Source organism: Wolffia australiana, chromosome 12, assembly GCF_029677425.1.
Source record: "Wolffia australiana isolate 7733 chromosome 12, ASM2967742v1".
NCBI classification, from domain to species: domain Eukaryota; kingdom Viridiplantae; phylum Streptophyta; class Magnoliopsida; order Alismatales; family Araceae; genus Wolffia; species Wolffia australiana.
This window is the reverse complement of record NC_135846.1, coordinates 15,861,555-15,874,056: the sequence shown is the minus strand read 5'-3', so window position 1 is coordinate 15,874,056 and position 12,502 is coordinate 15,861,555. Positions and strand designations below refer to the sequence as shown.

Sequence of the window (12,502 nt, the reverse complement as noted above, 5' to 3'; positions counted from 1 at the left end):
TCAGCATGGCATAAGGAGATGTGGAGGCACCAGCTTATTTCGAGGAGCTAAAGACTGGTGTCTTTGAAAAGCAAGCACATGGACAGGTGTGTGGTCAGGGTTAGTTTAAATCCATAAGCAGCTATGGGGGAGTGCCTATAAATATGTAAGAGTTTTCATTGTTGTAGTATGCTGTGTGCATCAAGGTTCCTTTCTCTCTCAAAGTGTTATCTATGTGAGATCAAGAGAGTGAGGGCTTAGAAACATTTTTTCTCTGTGTGATATCAAGAGAGTGAGTGCCTGTCCTTCCCTTCTCTGTGTGAGTTGCTGAAGTGAGAGAGCTAGGTTCCAACAATCTTAAGCATCTACAAAGCTTCCGCTGCAAGTGATCAAGGATGCTCAGTGTTTTGCCCTGAACATTGAGGCCGGCACATACCAGATTCGAGCCAGAATCCTAGCTCGAGATTTGACCGTGTGACAGATGGGATTAGAGGACCTTAGCCGTCATCATGTTGGGAGGCTAAAACGGGCAGACTACTTAACAACCCACAACTCTATGGCTGGAGGCGCAAGTTGGCACTGCCGGCATGGGATGTCTTTCATTATTGCAAGACTGAATAAAATAATACCCGTATTTTCAATTCTCTAGCTTTGGATGATTTGCGCCTCTCAACTTACTAAAACGAAACGTGCGATTTAGTTTCCGCAACTTTGTCTCCGTGTTGCAAAGATCCTCAAATAGGATGAAAGTGGGAAAATCGGCTTAGAACAAGGGCCCATTGATGTGCATTTTCTGCATCTTGTTTTCTATGACTCATTCAATGCTCATCTTTTAACCATTCGTGATCAGGGCTGGGGACTAGGAGCGGAATAACAAAACGGACAGATTCTCCAATCCAGGTGAAAGACGAAACAATATGTTTACCACGATGAAAGACAGCGGAGGACTTCGACTGAAATCTAAAACCCGAAGGACCAGCGATAGTTTAATAAATGTGAAAGGTCGCTTTAAGGGGACAAGTGGGCTTCTTCAAACGATCTCACCTTGGCAAAAGTCAAAGCAGGATGCGCTGTGCGCAACAAACGTTCCAGGCATTTAAGAACTAATCTGTCACCTAACGGAAGGAAATAACGCCAAAACAGGGACAATTCGACTCAACAACTTGAGTCTCACCGCTCAAGGTCCTTCATTTCTTTTTCCTCTCCTTCTCTCTCTTTATCTCCTTCCATTACTCTATCTCTCGAGTCTCGACGACCAGGTCCTGCAATTTTCGTTATCTCCTTCTCATCCTCCATGTTCAGGGATCGGTGAATAGAGATGGGGGCCGAGCAGTCGAAGGAGAGAGAGTTGTACGACGCAGTCCGCCTGCGCCAAATCGCCGCCATTAGATTTCTCCGCGACAAAGGAGCTTCTCTCGATGTACAATAGTGATCCGCTTACTTTGCCCCAGCTCGTTCAACTGCTAGTTCTTTTGGAAGGTTGAAGTGATTTCTTATTGGTGCTGATTATCTGAACTCAGTGGATAAGTTCTTCGGGGAAGACGCCTCTGATTCTCGCCTGCTCAGCGTCTTCATATCTTCCAGCCGCCATTTTGCTGCTCGAAATGGGCGCCGACGTGAACTTTTACGATCCACGTGGGTATCTCTCTCTCACTTGTCATTTTTTGTCTCTCTCTCCGCTCCTTGCTGTCTCTCTCTGCTTGTTCTTTCTCTTTCTCTCGCTCTCTGCGCATTATTTCTCTTCATCTCTCTGCTAGTTCTCTCTCTCTCTCTCTCTCTCTCTCTCTCTCTCTTCTCTGCTCGTCCTTTCTCTCTCTCTGCTAGTTCTTTGTCTCTCTCAACTAGTTTTTTTCCTCTCTATCTCGGTTCGTTCTTTCTCTGTCTCTCCCTGCTTGTTCTTTCGCTTTATCGCTTGCTCCCTGTTCATTGCTTCTCTTTCTCTGTCTCTCTCTCCGCTGATGTTTTCTCACTCTCTCTCTCTGCTCATTTTCTTTTTCTCTCTGCTCCTTTCTCTTTTTCTCACTCTCTCTCCCTGCTCTTTCTTTCTCTTTCTCTATCTCTCGCTGCGCGTTCTTTCTCGTTCTCTCTCTCTGCTCGTTCTTTCCCTCTCTCTCTCTCTCTGCTCATTTTTTTTCTCTCTCTGCTCCTTTCTCTTTCTCTCACTCTTTCTCCCTGCTCTTTCTTTCTCTTTCTCTATCTCTCGCTGCGCGTTCTTTCTCGTTCTCTCTCTCTGCTCGTTCTTTCTCTCTCTCTCTCTCTCTCTCTCTCTCTCTCTCTCTCTGCTCGTTCTCTCTCCCTCTGCTCCTTCTTTATCGTTCTCTCTTTTCTCCTTTCTCTTTCTGTTCGTTTTTTCTCTCTTTCTCTCTTCTCGTTCTTTCCCTCTCTCTCTTTTCTCGGTCCCTCTCTCTCTCTTTTCTCCTCTATTTTCTCTCTGCTCGTTTTTTCTCTCTCTTTCACTCTTCTCGTTCTTTCCCCCTCGGTTTTTTGGTCTCTCTCTCTCTCAATTCTCCTTTTTGTTTCTGCGCTCGTTCTTCCCCTCTCTCTCTTTTCTCGGTCTCTCTCTTCTTTTTCTCTCTATGCTCGTTTTTTTTTCTCTTTCTCTTTTCCGTTCTTTCCCCCGCTCTCTTTTCCCGTTCTCTCTGTGTCTTTCTTATCACCTCCTTTTTCTCTCTATGCTCGTTGTTTTCTATTTATCTTTCTCTCTTCTCGTTCTTTCCCCCTCTCTCTTTTTTCGGTCTCTCTTTCTCTTTCTCCCTCTCTGTTTTTCTCTCCTTGTTTTCTTTCATCAGTCTCCACTTTATCATGAGTCGTAGAACGTGAGTTATCAACTGTGGTGACAGGATCACACGTTGGCACTGCTCTTACGAGGGCAGCTGAGAAAGGCCTCCATCAGACTGGAATTCTTCTCCTTTCGCATGGAGGTAATCAGCCATTCTCGGGCTTAACCTGAAACTTGTGGTTACCCCCATAATTCATGAGTTTTTGTTACCTACGTGCGTATCATTGATTTCGTCTTTAAGGTTTCAATTCTGATTGGTCGACTTTTATTTAAGCGAACCCGCTTATCGAGGATCGCTTCGGCCGTAATTCTCTCGATAAAGCTCGAACAGTAGGCAACACGAACATCGTCCGCGCAATCGAGGTATTGAAACGAAAATGTAGTTTTTGAACAATTTCCCCTCTAGGGAACAGTAGGCGAAGTTCGTAGTCCCCGATTTCCCCTTTTTTCTGCTGCAAATAGACGACCCATGCCATAAGTTCCCGAATAGGTATACGTATTTTAACGAGCAAGTGAAGCATTTTCATAGTCCTTTATCACAGGATAAGATCTGTTTCTTTTCCGGCTGGTTACTGGCAACTTCCACCGCTGACGATGCATCTTTTCTACCCTCCTCGAGCATCATGTAAGGGAAATGCATTATAGAATGAGACGAATATTGGAGAGGTCCGTTCCACGTTGGGCCTTAATATTTCATATTTGCAGATGGGCCGTAGTCCTCCCCAGGGACTATTCTCTATCCAGGCAAGTAGGAAGTCTGAATATCGCTCTTTATGCTAACAGACAGGTAAGTGACTATAGTTCATCAGAACTCAACAACGCTCTTTTGGAAGTACAGTACACCTAGCTACCTTTAATCATGAAAAATGATGGGCTTAATCTTCTATAAGCAGTCACCCAGGCCTCACTTGGTCATTGACCCCAATAGGTTCACCCTCATTAAAGCGGATTTCAACAGCGCAAAAGCAGAACTCATTTTCTCTCGCCAGGGCTTCAGTGAGCGGCTTCCCAAATCTCCTCTATCGAATATTGCTTATAATTTCTATTTCTGGTCGTCAAACGATATATTTTTCTTTTGTTGACTAGATTCCGAGCTGAAGCTTCTTTCCATCAATGATGAGGACTCGAGCCGATTAAGGGTTCTTTACGACACTGTTCCTGCAATGTCAATGGTAACTCTCTCGCCATTGGTGGGGACGAACGAGACGGAGGCCCGTTTTGTCCGTCCAAAACGGTTGTCCGTCTTCCGTCGACGAGGTTTAGTTGGTACTTGGTAGATGATGATTTTTTCTGGAAGGTAACCATAATTTATCTTCCGCTCTCAGCCCGACGATCCCCCCCTTGAGATCATGGAAACGTTAACATCGTCGCCATCGACTGTGAAAGCTCCTTCGTCTTTTTGGGAAAGGGATGCCATCGCCGCTTCTATTCAATCGCCAATAGAGGAAGGTATTCCACTGTCAGACGTAAGCATTGGGATGGGAGGAGATGAGAACCGGGCCAAGCATGTTGCTCACGAGAGAGAAGGCTCATTGCCTACAAGGAGAAGAGCTGCAGTAGTCGACGGCAGGAGTGAGGGGAGATCCTCTTGTGTTGTTTGCGCGGACTGCTTGGTTGAGGCAGCTTGCGTCCCTTGCGGACACGTTGCGGGGTGCATGGAATGCTTAAGCCAGGTCAAGAGGAAGGGTTTTGGATGCCCAGTGTGTCGCACTCCCATCGAGCAAGTATTGAAGATCTATACGGTATAAGGAAGAATTGGGGAAGCAGAAGGGGAAAACGGACATGCATCAGAATCAAGAACACTGCTGCATTAGACCGCAAATATCACACAGTACAGTGATGTGTGCTTATTTAGGTTATTTCATTAGTATAATAAGTGAACTAAATATTTCAGTAATTTGATTAATGAATTTTGGACATGAGATCGTTCAACTTATGCTTTTGAATTTGGTAAGGTTGTGGTTTACATAGCTGTGTACTTTGTTGGACCAAACTAATGGAACACAGGAGTATACCTGTGGGTGCCATAACAGCGGATAAGGTCTCCTAAGCTCCTTGGATATATTGTGATGGCAATGGTGATGGCGCACGCCATCAAGAGTCGTCATCGACTTCAATGTTGAGGACGTCATCGACGTCCTCGACATTGAAGACCGGGTGAAGCTGCTCGAGTTATCCTTTTGCTTTCTCGTCTCTCTCTCTCTCTCTCGTGTTCTTTGTCTTTTTCCGTTCTCGTTAGTCCGGTTTTCGTCATGTTTGGTCACACTGGCGATGTCGTTCGTCCGTCCACGTTTTGTTGTCAAGGGGAGGGCCCGCCCTATGACCCTCTCCCCTTGCCCGTCCCCCTTTTCCTCTCCTCATTCCTTCACTTTTTTTCCGTCTTTGTTTGTAAAGGGCTCCCCAAATGGACCAGTCAAGGCCCACTAGGGCCCATTTTCCCCTTAGAGACCAGTGATTTTCTAAGAGACATTTCGTCGAACAGTTGCTGGCCTCTCCCTTCCTCGTCAAGAGAAGAACACAAAGGGAAGGTTGAAGAAGAAGAAGCAGGGAGAAGAAGAACGAGAGAGGAAGAGGGGAAGGGAAAGGGGCCTCCAACCCGGTCGAGCAGGGCCACAGACTGTCGCTTCCCTCCACTTCCCCGTCTTCGGGACAGGCTCTCCACCGACGACCCGCCTCGCCGGACCACGACCGGAGTCCGCCGGCCTTCAGGTCGCCCCCGGGCAGGACGAACAGGGCAAGGTATTCGCTGCCCTCATCCACGCCGGACCTCCAGCGGGCCGATGGGCCCCCGGTGCGCCGACGCCGGCCGCCGCGGATCGACCCTGATCCCGCGCCCGAACGCAACACCTGACCCGACCGATCCATCGGTCCGATCCGATCGGCCAGTCCGACCCGATCGACCGGCCGACCCGATTGACCGGTCCGATCCGACCCGATCGAGCGGGCTGGTCAATCTCAGAGGGCTGGATTCGTTGTACAAACCGGTCAACCAAACCGGACGACCCGAACGATCCATTCTGTCAAGCTAGAAGAGCCGACCGACCGCCACGCCCACTCCGGCAGACTAGAATGATTGAGCCGCATCCCGGCTCCACGCCTTCGGCCACTGTTGGGACAGCCCGCGAGCATCCTCGACTCCGCCTCCCCTCCGCCGCCCTTTAGCGTTGCTCCAGCACCATCCGCTGCACGTCGAGCCACCGTATCTACTCCCGCGTCTCTCCACTCCACCTGCTCTAACACGCCACCGACGAAGACGAGATCCTGCACTACGAGCCACCGTCGACGAGGTACGCCGTCCTCTCCCGTCGCTCATTTAATTATTCTCCTGCAGTATTCTTTCGTCCCGTTTCCACCGCGCTCAGGCTAGGTAGGTGAGAGAGGCTAACGAGAGATAACTACAATTGTGAGTGCCTTACCGGTATGGACGAGTACGTCCGTTACGTGCGAGCCCAACGGATTGAGTCCGCTTGGCCGTCGACGTCCTCGTCTCTCCGACGAGGTTCGAGAGGCCCCCATCGTCGTCACCTGGCGACTCCCGTCCAAGCTTGGAGCTCGGCGCCCCCTCGAATCTGAGCCTGCACATACGACACGTGGGGCATTCATCATCTCGTAGTTACATAACCTGTTAGGGTTAACCGTCGGACGATGACACCGCCGTAATCCGATACATCATCATTTATCGGCACCGAACCATCATATTTGGTGTCGACCGGACGACGTCCCCAACAACGTCCTACATTAAATGGAATGGCTCCAGCAAGCCTGTGGCTCCATCTATGGCTCTGCAACCTAGAGGGCCAGGTAAGCAGCTCAAAACAGGACGCTAGTAACCCTAATGTGTCCTCATTTTATAGGTTTGAACCATTAGGTCCCATAACACAATTTAACCCTAATCGAATTGTGTATCACGAAAAAGAGTCTAATACTCTTGCACAATCTAGTCAACAATATCAACATCCAACAATATCCCATTTGATGGTATTGATGTGCCACTGTAGTGCTCCTAAGTGCTCAATAGAAATTATTACCCCTAAGTGCTCAATAGAAATTGATCCTAAGTGCTCAATAGAAATTGAGCCATCTATGACCATCTCCTTTATTACCAAGAAATTTACATCCTCATGCTTCCAAGAACTTGAGCTCTTGCTGTTAATGATTCTCACCTAGGTCTTCTCTATTGAGATCAGGTCTTCTTAAATGTTGGGCCTATATTTTCCATTTGTCCCAGTGTCTTCTATTTTATTCTCGTTCGTTGATAATGGTGCTAATGTTATATACTTCTTTGGAGTACAGGTTACTGTTATTTCCTCCTTCGCCTTCTCATGGGTGCGATTATCTTAGTCACCTTGCCCTTGAAGGAAGGATCATACCCTAGCCCTTCCTTGGTGAAGAATGGTCTTTCAGATCCCAACATCATGTTGAGGATCTTTGAGCTATCTGCATATTTTTTAATTGCTAGCCTAAGTCATCTCTCTCACTCCAAAATAATTCAGTTCTCACACATTCCTGAAGGAATAAACATTGATCAACAATGTTTTCTTAAGACTTAAGTGGTTCTAACTTCATTAAATTTGAATTAGCATTGTCTAGAAGCTTGCTTCAGCTCATATATAGTTCTATTTAGCTTGAAAATCATACTTTATTTTCCATTGTTGATCAATGTTTATTCCTAGAGGAATGTGTGAGTAATGAATTATTTTGGACTGAGAGAGGACTTATGCTAGAAATTAAAAAATATGCAGATAGCTCAAAGATCCTCAACATGATGTTGGGATCTCAAAGACCATCTTTCTCCAAGGAAGGGCTAGGATATGATCCTTCTTCATGGGTGCCATTATCTTAGTCACCTTACCCTTATAGGAAGGATCATATCATAGCCCTTCCTTGGTGAAGGATGGTCTTTGAGATCCCAACATCATGTTGAGGATCTTTGAGCTATCTGCATATTTTTTAATTTCTAGCCTAAGTCATCTCTCTCACTCCAAAACAATTCAGTACTCATACATTCCTTAAGGAATAAACACAGATCAACAATGTTTTCTTAAAACCTTAAGTGGTTCTAACTTCATTAAATTTGAAGTAGCATTGTCTAGAAGCTTGCTTCAGCTCATATATAGATATATTTAGCTTGAAAATCATACTTTATTTTCCATTGACCTCAAAACCTTGGCTTTTCTACGTGTACACTTCCTCCTTTAACTTACCATTTCGAAAAGCCATTTTCTCAATTTGGTGTAGCTCTAAATTGAATTAAGTTACTATGGTCATCAACATTCAGAATGAGTCATTTGATGAGGTAGGAGAAAAGGTCTTATAATAGTCAATGTCTTCCCTTTCTGTAAACCGTTTGACAAACCCTTTGGCCTTGTACCACTCGATAGTTCTATTAGGATTAAGCTCGGTCTTATAGACCTGCTTACAAAGCAATTAGTTTCTTCCCTAGGGGTGAGTCCATGATTTCCCTAACTTAGTTACTGTCCATCGATTTAGGCTCATCCTTCATCGCTTGAAGCCAATGACCAGAGTTTGCAAAGTTCATGTCTTGTAAAAATGTACCACGGCCATTTTGCCATTCACCTATCTCTTCACCTGATAAATATACCACATAATCTGATGTTTTCTGGCCTTCTTTGTCTAGCATAAATTATTATGATAGCCTCTTGACCTTGATCCATATTTCATCTACTTGAAGTTCCTCTAATGGCTGTATTTGATGTTATTCTTTGACTGGCATGCTTACTTGTAGAGCATTATCCATTGCTGGAGTAATAATTTTTAAGTATGTGTGAGTCAACTGAGGAGGGAATCGAACATTATTCTTTGTACCTTAATGAGGTTCCACAATATCTTCTACTGACTCCTCAAATAAAGAGTCGATCAGTATACTCCCACTAACACAACCTTTCTCTAAGAACATGGCTCAATCATACTAAAAAAAATTATTGTGTATGTATAGGACAATAGAACTTGTAGCCTCTTGACCTCTCTAAATAACCAATAAAATAAGCTCTCATTTTCTTGACATCTAGAGACATCATCATCTGGATTATAAAGCTTGACTTCAGCTGGGCAACCCCATATACGCATGCAACCTAAAGAATGTATTTTACTAGTCCATAAATCATAAGGAATTTGCCCTACAACTTGGTAGGAATGTTATTTAGAGTATGCATGGCTGTTCTCAGCTCTTCACCCCACAATGGGAAAATTAGGATTGAGTGACTGGTCATAGCTCTAACCATTTTCTTAAGTGTTCTATTTCTGTGTCCCACTAATGTTGGACTTCCCTCGAATTTTATATTGTAGAGCTATGCCATGCTCCTCCAGAACTGAGCAAAAAGGTCATGGAATTTGTCCTTTATTAGAGTCTCAACCATAGTACTTGCCTTCTATATCAGACCAAACTGATTTGAGATATTTAACAAGTTGTTTTCCTACCTCCAGTTTGAAATGATTAAAGATACATGTATCTAAAGTGATCATCTATGAACTTAAGAATCTTCTCTCTTCTCCCATAGATCTACTCCACTACAGATGCGATTGCGTGGGTTAATGATGAAAAAAGGTTCTATAGATGCTGAAAAACCATTTGAAAGATTACGTCGAGGCTCGTCAATAGCTGTGACGGTTAGCACAAGCTGACGTGAAGAATCCGAGTTTTAGATATCAGGTTTGACGATCAGTTCCTAGTGCTTGATTATTCCATGCACATGTCATATTATTTCGTGGAGTTTATGGAAGCCCAACCCCATGTTATGGGCCTCTCATGTTCGTGTTTTTCGTGTAGTGTTTGTTTTTGTTCAGACCATTAGGGGAGATCTTTGTTTGGACATCTCCCCTAAGGTGGTCCATTAGGGCAATAACCCCCTGTTATATATGGGGGTGGGTTGATTGCATGTTTTTTTGGAGATCCTTTGGAAGAAAGAAACAAGCGATGTTGCGCTAGATGGGTCTCCACCTTCCTCCCCATGAGGAGTTATCTCAGTTTGTTTAGGTCATCGCTGAAGTAGAAGTTCCCAATAACTGCCACCTATGAGGCGTCGCCGACCAGAGCCGCCTGCTTTCGTCGACTTGCACAGCAATCCCTAATCGCGCCACAACCATCAATCCAGCTGCCATAGACAAGAACTCACAGTCTCGTTCAACCCAAGCCCGCAGGTCACATCATCTCTCCCCTCTTTATACTATTACAACCTGCATGAGTGCCAATTTTCTTTGTTACTCTACCGAGAGATTTTGAGTTGTAGGAGTAGCAATCAAACTTGGTGTTAGCCATTCTTATTGTTGGTGTCGGATCAGCACAATTCATGGTGACGGTCGTGGATGCTCACATACAGTGATTTCCCCCCACCTCATCATCCTTCGAGCTGATGATCCACATCATTGGGAGCTTGTCCATGGACAAGACCCCTCGTGTTGACTATCTGAACTTCTCTTGGTCAATAGGTTTTCCATCATACTCCTCATTGAATTTTTCTAAATGAACGCATCATCCTTCCGTTGCATCACGCATATTGCCCCTCCCTTGTGGTCTGACACGAGCCATTCGATCTTGAGATTTCATGTTACATCAATAGAGCTTGTCAAGGTGAAGGCAGAGATTGAACCTGCCATGGACCATGTATACACATTTAGCAGCTTCACACATGAGGGGCTTGACTCATCACACTCGAGGATCCAGGAAAACATGAACGTGCCGAGGTTATTCATTCAATATTTATGTTGATGTTTTTGTGATTTTGTTATGTCTTCCGCTGCATGAACTCCTATGTTCATCTAGATCAAAGGCTCTAGAACCCAACAAAAATGACCATAGAGTTCAAGAGAATGATTTTTATTGCTATGATTCATTCTGAAATTGTAAATATTGACTATATACTATGATTTAAGAATAATTCTTAAGGCAGTATACGTAGATTAGGTCTTGTGTTGGGAAAATTGTATGCGCCATATGTGACTAAGCCCTAAAAGGCTAAAAGAGTAGGACCATACTCTAACAACCTCGGTCTTGGAATACCATAATGATGTATGATGAGTTATTTATATTCAATTGTATATTACTCTCAAACCCTGAGGTTTTGATCCATCCGTATTTATTTATTGCACATGAAAAACTTTTCACCCGTTTCTTAAGTCCATAGAGATACAATTCATAAATAAACACTTACATTATGTGTTATTACATACACATATACTTGTACTTATCATATTTTCATCATACTTCCATTCCAAAAATGAGCATTTACATGCATTAGTTCTCTTATAGATATCTATCTTTGCGTAAGAATTTTGCCGCGTGCTTCCATTGCATAAAAAAATTCATATATGTGAAATCTTATATTGATGTATCTGTACACATCATTAGAATTCATTCACTCAAATTTCTGTTTATATTTCCATCTCTCTTCTATCTTTATATCAGCCATCACACATAATCTAAGCCTATCTCTATTTATTATCTTCTGGAATATCCCTGCACATGCCCAAATCACCATTTAAAGCTCATTCATGCCATAATGTCTTTTCTCCATCAAGGGCACTAGATAATATTATTTGTTAGACTCAAGGTCTTACATAAAAATTATTGATTAACATAATTATAAATATTTAATTAAATGATTCAAATCGATTTAATTAGTCGCAAATAATCTAAGTCAATAAGAATTCCCAAAGTATACTGCATCTTTGACCTACTCATAAACTGTTGGGAAATCTCATGTAATACTTGAGTATGGAATTAAAATTTAATGATAAATTTTACTTTCAATGACCAGATTGGGTGATGCTGATATATCTAGTTTTTAGTAGACCTCAATTCACTTATATGCATTTGTACTTCATGGGCAGAATACTAGTTATGAGAAAACAAGAAACAGATGTGTCCAAATATTTAAAATTGATTCTCACATTCCAGTTAAATTGTTTATTGAAAAGAAGTAAAACATTAATATGCTTCTTGATGTTGTGAATAATAAAAGAATAACCAAAAGAGTTGGAAAATCAATAAAGATAAAATACGTGAAGGCACTCTATATACCTCATCCATGAAATCCTCACAAACATGTGTGGAGTTGTGGATATATCAGATTTCATGCACACAATTTTGTGATTTTATAGACTATATGATGACTAAAACCTTGAATATGATTATATCAACCCTTTTAGATTTTCAGTTGAAGTGGAACCTTGGACAAAAGGCTAATTGATGACAAGCTAGCATGACCTGGGCCAAGTGGTTTGAACAAAGAAAAAAATTCATATGTGAGCACTGTGCAAACCTTACCCAAAGCCCAGAACAAAGTAGACTTTAAAAAAATGCTACCTTTTAATATTGACTATCTAAACTTATTAACAAAGATTGGATGAACACCATTGATTGGCATTTCTGATAGCCTCTTTGTTTATCTTCGGACAAAAAAATAAAAATGGCAGTATTAACATGTATGAGAAGGGGAACCAATCAACATACATCAATTATTAATGACAATGTACAGAGAAATCAAAGGAATACTAACCCTGAGATGGGTCCGCATTTGTGATTTAAATTCAGCCATTGAACCATTAACAGAGAAAATTAAATGCCCATGCCCAAAGCAGTCATTTTCCACCCTTGGGCATCATTCCGATTGCAAGTATGATTTTTCTGCCAAAAGAAATCAACAAATTCAACCACAACCTGTCAACAAAAATAGGAGAAATGTCCCACATCCATTGTTCACACAATTTACTCCCAATCAATCATAC

The 12,502-nt window shown here is 43.0% G+C and overlaps 1 protein-coding gene across 2 annotated transcripts; it reads left to right on the top strand.

The window, feature by feature from the left end:
- Positions 1-1,105: 1,105 nt before the first annotated feature.
- LOC144710254 (putative E3 ubiquitin-protein ligase XBOS34) lies at positions 1,106-4,677 on the top strand. Of its 2 annotated transcripts, XM_078583973.1 has the most exons (10): positions 1,106-1,161; positions 1,282-1,399; positions 1,500-1,614; positions 2,820-2,900; positions 3,033-3,121; positions 3,301-3,383; positions 3,464-3,545; positions 3,652-3,754; positions 3,845-3,930; positions 4,084-4,677. In XM_078583973.1, the coding sequence occupies exons 2-10, from the start codon at positions 1,298-1,300 to the stop codon at positions 4,504-4,506; spliced, it is 1,164 nt and encodes a 387-aa protein (XP_078440099.1). In that variant the 5' UTR covers positions 1,106-1,161; positions 1,282-1,297; the 3' UTR covers positions 4,507-4,677. The 2 variants fall into 2 exon arrangements, with proteins under 2 accessions (XP_078440099.1, XP_078440098.1); XM_078583972.1 differs by lacking the exon at positions 1,106-1,161 and having other exon boundaries at positions 1,181-1,399.
- Positions 4,678-12,502: the final 7,825 nt, after the last annotated feature.